This window comes from Galeopterus variegatus, unplaced genomic scaffold, assembly GCF_000696425.1.
Source record: "Galeopterus variegatus unplaced genomic scaffold, G_variegatus-3.0.2 Scaffold2203, whole genome shotgun sequence".
NCBI classification, from domain to species: Eukaryota; Metazoa; Chordata; class Mammalia; order Dermoptera; family Cynocephalidae; genus Galeopterus; species Galeopterus variegatus.
Window position 1 is genome coordinate 254248 of NW_007728314.1, and position 7876 is coordinate 262123.

The 7876-nt window shown below is 53.4% G+C and overlaps 1 protein-coding gene across 2 annotated transcripts; it reads left to right on the forward strand.

Annotated features, from left to right (window-relative positions):
• Positions 1 to 263: 263 nt before the first annotated feature.
• IL17B (interleukin 17B) lies at positions 264 to 7241 on the forward strand. Of its 2 annotated transcripts, none has more exons than XM_008580916.1 (3): positions 264 to 351; positions 4858 to 5147; positions 6908 to 7222. In XM_008580916.1, exons 1-3 carry the CDS (start codon positions 343 to 345, stop codon positions 7137 to 7139), a joined length of 531 nt encoding a protein of 176 aa, XP_008579138.1. In that variant the 5' UTR covers positions 264 to 342; the 3' UTR covers positions 7140 to 7222. The 2 variants fall into 2 exon arrangements, with proteins under 2 accessions (XP_008579138.1, XP_008579137.1); XM_008580915.1 differs by lacking the exon at positions 264 to 351 and adding an exon at positions 2337 to 2394 and having other exon boundaries at positions 6908 to 7241.
• Positions 7242 to 7876: the final 635 nt, after the last annotated feature.

Here is a 7876-nt window from a genome sequence, read left to right on the forward strand (position 1 = left end):
TGGCCCAGAGCTGTTAGTATAAAGTTTGAGGGAAGAGCAGTGAGCAAGAATTAGGAAACTGAGCTCTGCCCCCAGCTCTGGCACAAACATGCAATGTGAGCTTGGGTGAAGCCCCTCCTCCCCTGGGCCTTAGTCTCCTCATTGTAAAATGGAGGGGAAGGGAGTGGGCTAGATGATAGTTAAGGACCCCTTTATTTCCCAGACTGGGTTCATGCTAAAATGCAGATTATCCTGAGCCTGCTGTGTCAGGATCTCGGGCTGGGATGCTGGAATCTGTATTATATTAACAAGCACTGCAGCTGGGAGCTGGGGAGATGGACAAATCCTGGCTTTGGGAGGTAGATGCAAGGGGTGAGTATTTCCAGCAGGTAAGGAGACTGTGATGTTTTGGGGTTCCCGAGAAGCAGAGGAACCCCTCCATACCCCAGCAGCCATTTCTCCCTTCCCCCACTTTTCTGTGGCATGAGGAGGGGTCACTGCAGCCGCATGTGTGTCGGACCTGCTGCCAGCAGCAGCAGAGGGTAGCAAATTGCCACACAGTGTACAAAGGGGCCTCCCTCATCCCGCGCCCCTCAGACTGGCCAGTTTATTTGTTCAAAGGACAGTGGTGGTGGGGCTGGGACAGCCTGGGGTGGGGATGGTGGCCCTTGTTGCCTGAGGAGGTATTTTCAGAGTCCCCCTCCCTCTGGATTTTCCAACATAGAATACAGCCCTGTCTAGTATTTGACCAAATATGGTGGTATCTCCCGATGAGCTCGCGCCCCAGCCAGCCTCGCAGTTATGCTGTGGAAACCTTCCCTGGACAGATTAATCTTGTGACATTCAGGAGCGCCTCTCACCCTGCGTTCTTCCCCTCAGCGGATTCCTGTAAATGGCCAACCCTGGCCCTCGGCAGGACACGGCGGTCCTGGACGTCTGCTCCCAGTGCCCCTCCCCTGTCCCCTCCACACTACCTCCCCCCAGTCCTGCTTCGCTGGGTGGGTTTGTTCACCTGCATTCGGCTGGCCCGTTCACTTGAGGTGAGAGACACTGGTCGGAGGGCCCGGTCAGTTCAGCATGTGATTCCAGGACCCATGGACCCAAGGGTCACCGCAGCTTACGAAGTTGTGGCCTGAGTCTGGGAAGCCTAGTACTCTCTCTGCCAGGAGGGTGGGCCCGAGCGGGTAGAAAGGAGAGTCGGCTGAGTAATGAGAACCGTGTTAGCTCTAACACTAATTAGAACAGCTAACTGGCTGTTATATGAAATTATTATGATAATTTTTATAATAAAGAACTAAGCGTTTGCTGGGCACTTGCTCTGTGCCAGGCACGGGGCCAGCTATGTAACATGAGTTATTTCTTTTACTCCTCAGAGCAGCCTCAAGAGGTGGGTGCTATGACTATTCCCATTCTAGAGACATGGGCACTGAGGCCCAGAAAGATTTCAGGAATGGGCCAGGCCACTGTCTATTCCTGGGCATGACTCCCATTTTACAGAGAAGGGAGCTGAGGCTGAGAGAGAATGAAGGTCACAGCGGCCACACAGGACCAGACCCTGGAGTGGAGACCTTTCACACGTTAGAGGGAGTACAGTGTCAGGAAGGCCAGAACAATCGGCCACAAAGTCCTCATAGATCCACAACTTGGCTTGCACGAGAGCACACAAATTCAGAAACATGTTCACAGCAGGCTGGAATTGTGCAGAAAATATCCCAAGAAAAACAGTAAGGGGTGGTGGATAGAGCCCTGGACAGGGACTGGGTACAAACCTCAGCTCTGTCGCCTCTAACTCACTATGTAATACTGGACAAGTCCCTTCTTTACTTGGGCCTCAGTTTCCCTGCCTGTGAACTAGAGGGTGGGACTCTGGTGTTCTAGGGCTGTTGAGCTCACCTGAGGCTGTTTCCCTGGGAGATGGGGTCTGTATCCCGCTCCTGGCCAGCACACTCCGAGAACATTTGCTCTCCTGACCAGCCGACAGCCCATCCCTCAACCTCCTCCACCCTCAACCCCTTGCCATACCCAAAGCAAACGAAGCTGATTGTCTTAGCTGGCCCTGTGGGTGCTGGCTGGGCGGCCAGCCGCAGGCCACAGGCGGAGGTGCCACCAGCCAGAGCCCCACCAGACACACAGGGCATTGTCCCTCGGTCAACAGCCCCTGGGCACCTCGGCCCGGCTCCTGGCCTGTCCCCACACCCCTCACCGCCTGCCACTGTGCTAGGCCCAGCCAGCTGGGGGCCCAAGGCTCCCAGCTGATGACGAGCCCACCCACCCACTCCCCCGGCAGTCCCCTGTTGAGCTATAATTGCGTCGCTCCATCCTGTTGCTGCCATTCTGTTGGAGGCAGCATCTGGGGTTCCAGGCGGGCGGCAGCTGCAGGCCCAGCTTGGCAGGATGGATTGGCCGCACAACCTGGTACGTGGCGCTTCCCCACCCCCACCCTCACCCCTTTTTAGGGCTTGAGTGCTTCAGTATTTCTTTCCTATTGATTAATGTCTGCCTCTGTTTGGCTTGGAATCTGTGGAGGCGAGTTCTCCCTCTGCCCTCTCCCCCAGGACGAGAAAGAAACAGAGAGTGGTCTCAGAGCCTGCAGCCACGGCCAGTAGGCTCAGGCTCCTGAACTGGGCTCAGCCAGTCCACACTGAAACCTTTTCAGGACAGAGGCATCTGGGGAGATCCTGGCAAATTCAGTCATTGGGTTTTTCCAGAATCCTGGTTCCTGAGATCTGGGCTATGTGACCTTGGACAAGTCCTTCTGTTTCTCTGTCTCCCATCTGGAAAGCGAGGGAGGGGGAATAATTCTATTCTGCGTTTCTCTGAGTGGAGAGCCAGAGTTTAAGAATGTCGTGTGAGAAGTTCATATGAGAGAGCCTATTGTTAGGGAGACATTTTCCTGCACCAGAATCTAGGACCAAAAAAGAAGAATTCAGTGACTTGAATCTTGGTTGCAGATTCTGTGCCAGGAAATGGCTCTGCCAAGAGGGGCTATGCTGAGACTTGTTTTCAAGGGTTGAGACTTGCTGTTTAGCCTGATAAATCAGCCACGGGCCATGTGGGCCGAGGGGTGAGGGGTACAGGGAGGTAGGTGCCTGGCTAGATCCAGCAAGGAGATAAAACTCGCTTAGAAGTTTCTCCATGTTGGCCAGCTCTGGCCCCGACCCAGATACTGGCCCTTCTCTCCCCAGCTTCCTGAGGAGCCTGGGTTCTGCCGGGCCCCCACATTATCTTCTGTATGAGCCAGAGGCTTTCCTGATGCTCTAGTTCTGGGGAGGGAGAAGTGGATGGCAGTGGGTGAGGAGGGAGGGGGGCAGGCAGGGGGTGGGGATGTGGAGGAGGGCAGGGCAGTGCAGGTGTCGTGGAGGTGGAGTCCAACAGGGCGTCCTCGGCCCCTGACCTGCCCATCTCCTCAGCATCAACTCAGGCCTCCTTCCTCCTGCCCGCTCTATTTCAGTCTCATGTTTCCTTTCAGCAAAGCTCTTCAGCTCAAACCTCCTCTCACTGTGTCCCCTGCCTATAAGACATCTAGACTCCCTCTGCCTACATCTGTCTCTATCTTATCCTTCAAGCCTTGCCTGACATGTTCCCTGCCCAGAAAAGCTCTACCAGGCCACTGCCCTGGCACAGGCTGAGCAGGAGCCACTGCTCTCCCTAACCACAACCTGCACCTGTCGCTAGCGAGACTTAGGTGCTTGTTTCTTTGTTTACCTTCTGTTTTCCCTCCCAGACTGTAAGCTACAAAAGGGCAGGTATGGCAACTGCCACCCATCCACTCTGCAGTGTTCATGAATACCTAAGTGCTTGGCACCATGCAGACACGGGGGGTAAGACAGTGTGTGAAAACTGACACGATGCCCTCATGGAGTCTGTGCATAGTGGGGGACAGACATAGAATCACATGTACAGACTGTAAGATTGCAGTCATGCAAGAGGCGGGTGAGTTAGAGAGCCCAAGTCCACAGGCATCCCTAAGGATGTGACACTAGAGCCGACACAGGAGGGTGGGAAGGCGTTTAGAAGATGAAGAAAAGAGGCAGAGTGTGTAGGCAGAGGCCTGTGCAAAGTCCCTGTGGCAGGAGGGAGTATGGTGGGAGTAAGAGATTGAGAGAAGGCCAGAGGCTGGAGCAGGGCGTAGAGCTCAGCAGGGTCAGACCAGTGGCCTGAGAGATCCCTAAGGGCAACGGGAAAGGTGTTAAGCAGGAGGGTGACCTTATCAAATCTGCATTTCAAACAGCTGTCCTTGGTTCTGGTGTGGAGAATTGATTGGATGGAGCCACGGGGGATTTAGAAAGACCAGCTGGGAGGCTGCCGAGCTGTCCAGGGAAGTGAGGGTGGTGGTGCAGATAGAAACAACTGGATGGGCAGGGAGATTTTTAGGAGGTGCCAGATTTTTAGGACCTAGCGGTGAGTTGGATGTGAGGGAGGGAGAGAGAGGTGTCATTGTTGGTGCCCATCACAGAGCGTAGTGTATAGCAAGTGTTGGTACCCATGTGTTGTGGCCCTGGGGGACCAGGCCAGGGTGGGTGAGGGTGGCCCACACAAAAGTCTTTCCTTGGGCCGGCCCGGTGGCGCACTGAATAGTGTGCCGCTTGGGAAGCGCGGCGGCGCTCCCGCCGAGGGTTCGGATCCCACATACAGACTGGTTCCCGCTCACTGGCTGAGCGAGGCGCGGGGGCAACACCGAGGGTTGCGATCCCGTTGCCGGTCCCGGTCCGGTACGGGGGCAACACTGAGGGTTGCGATCCGTGGCCGGACACGGAAAAAGACAAAAGACAAAAAAAAAAAAGTCTTTCCTCTTCCCTCTCTCCTCCCTGGACCATGAATCTTGGCCCAGAGAGAGACTTGGCTCTCCCACCCTTGACTTGTGGCCTTCCTCCCCAGCTGTTCCTTCTTACCATCTCCATCTTCCTGGGGTTGAGCCAGACCAGGAACCCCAAAGGCAAGAGGAAGGGGCAAGGGCGGCCTGGGACCCTGGCCCCTGGGCCTCACCAGGTGCCACTGGACCTGGTGTCACAGGCGAAACCGTATGCTCGCATGGAGGAGTATGAGAGGAACCTTGGGGAGATGGTGGCCCAGCTGAGAAACAGCTCCGAGCCAGCCAGGAGGAAGTGTGAGGTCAACCTGCAGCTGTGGCTGTCCAACAGGAGGAGCCTGTCCCCCTGGGGCTACAGGTAGGCAGGGCTGGGCAGCTGGGGGCTGCTGTTTGTTGGGGGCTGGGACCTGGCCCCCATCTCACTCACTGTAACAGTTATGACCTCGAATTCAGAGGTCGAAGTGCCTGGACTTGAATCCCAGCTCTGCCTCTTACGAGCTGTGTGGCTTTGAATAAGTTGATTAGCCTTTCTGAGCCTCAGTTTCCTCAACTGTGAAAGGAGGTGATAGTGATACCTACATCATAGGCTTGCTATTAAATGAGACATCCGTGCAGAGCACTGCCCTTTTCCTTCTCCAAGTCCCAGCTGAAGTGCCTGCAAAGCTCCCCCGAATGTCACTTCCTCCAGCTCTGTGGAGCCTCGCGCACACTTCTCGCCTGCATCACTTCTGTGCGGTATTAAGTTGGCTGTGTTCACATCTGTCTGTCGCACTAGAAGGGGACCTTCCCAATGCCTGCATCAGAATCATCTAATGATTCCCATGCCCTGCCCAATCAAATTATCCAGGGGTGAGGCCCAGAAAGTGGTATTTTATCTATCTCCATGTGATTAGATGCACAGTCAGGTTTTGATTTGGGAATCAACACCTGCTGGCCCTGATTGGCAGAAGCAGCATCTTACCTTGGGTATAGTTCCACGTCTGGCACATAGATGGGACAAATGTGTATGTGCTAAATGAATAGTGAAAAGATGGTCTGGCCCTGAAGGGTCCTCACTCACAAACCCAGGCCAAAATTTTTTCAGCCATGCAATTTCCATCTTGAGACTCTAGAATAGCACTGCTCACTAGAACTTTCTGTAGTGATGTAAAGCCCAGTATAGGGGCCATTAGCCTCATGTGGCTATTTAGCACTTGAAATGTGGCTAGTGTGACTGAGGAACCCTTCTGATTAAATTTAAGTCGACCCATGTGGCTAGTGGTTTCTGTATTGGTCAGCGCAGCTCTGGAATTTGACAATTGGAAGGGTCAGTAAAGACCTTCCAGGAACTGCACTTCTCATACTTTACCGTGCCCGTGAATCCTTGGGGATCTTGTAATAATGCAGGTTCTAATTCAGGAGGTTCTGCATTTCTAACAAGCTCCCAAGAATAATAAGGCGATGCTGATGCTGCATGTGCACGGGTCTACTTCACTCATACCTTTCCCTCCCATTTAGCAGATGAGGAAACTGAGGCATAGAGAAGGAAAGGCCACAGAGCAATTCCCTGGATTCTAGACTCCGTGAGAGCACCAGGCAGGAACTTGTCTGTTTTGTTCTTTAAGGAACACCTAGTCTAGGACAGAGCCACTCACGTGATGTGCAAGAAATATTTGTTGAACGAATGGAGACTAAATCAGAATGGAGCCCAGCCCTCCTGACTCCTCTTCCAGTGGAAATTAGGCATCACGGTGCTCACATTTGATTTCCATGGATTAAGTTTCCCAAAAATACAAACAAGGGGGAGAGCACAGGGGAGTCAGAGGGAGGTCTTAGGCTTCTCTGTGATTGCCACAGCACAATCTAGTAATGGGGTGAGCATCTTGCTGTATAAAACAAAGAAGCTGGATGGCTAACTGGTGACCTTGAACTTGGGTAACCTTGGGACAAGTGACTAGCCATTCATGGTCTTCAGTTTCTTCACCCAGAACGCTGAGTTGATTACTGCCCTTTCTCCAGAAGTCTTCTTGTGGGAACCAAAACTCCGGTTATGGAAGGTAGGGGCGCGGGGAGTGGTTGCAGATTTGCTCTCACTCACCTGACCACCTTCCGCCCTGCGCGCTCTCCTGCTCCCCACAGCATCAACCACGATCCCAGCCGCATCCCCGCGGACCTCCCGGAGGCGCGGTGTCTGTGTCTGGGCTGCGTGAACCCCTTCACCATGCAGGAGGACCGCAGCATGGTGAGCGTGCCCGTGTTCAGCCAGGTGCCCGTGCGCCGCCGCCTCTGCCCGCCGCCGCCACGCACTGGGCCCTGCCGCCAGCGCGCGGTCATGGAGACCATCGCTGTGGGCTGCACCTGCATCTTCTGAACATCCGGGCCCAGGCGCCAGGCTGGCAAATGCAGATCGCCTTCCCTGCAACCCGTACCAAGCAAGGCCTATGAAAAGTAAATGCTGTCTTTCGTAAAGCAAGTCTTTGGGTTTGCTTCTTGCGGCTCCGAAGCCAAAACCAGGGTGGTGGTAAGAGGTTCCTGGGAGGTCGACTTCAGATCAATATAAAGGAAGCTTTTCCATCACTTTGAGTTCTCCAACACTGAGATAGGCTATTAAAAAAATACTGCATACATTTTACCATTTAGGACAGTTACATGCTTTCTTTAATTTGGATTTATAAACCTATATTTCAGCCAAGCTATTGTAGCTTGATTGGTATAAGCCAATACAGGACTTAACGAGAGCTAACTTGTTAACTCTACCCAATTAAGTCAAAGATCATTGGAAACAAGCTCTTTTGAAGCAGTGAGCTCTTGGTCTCAAAGTGTCAAACTAAAACTGAGCTTCTCAAGAATGTTGTGAAGCAGATCCCTGCTCTGGCTTGAGTAGATGATCTATAATCTTTCAGCTCTGAGAGTCTCCACAGATCAGACTTAGACCCAAAGAAGGATCTCCGGGTTGCCAGAGAGTGGGTGTTTTTAACCTGGGCCAATGAGCCCCTGAAATATTCATGTGAGAATCTATAATCTTTCAGCTCTGAGAGTCTCCACAGATCAGACTTAGACCCAAAGAAGGATCTCTGGGTTGCCAGAGAGTGGGTGTTTTTAACCTGG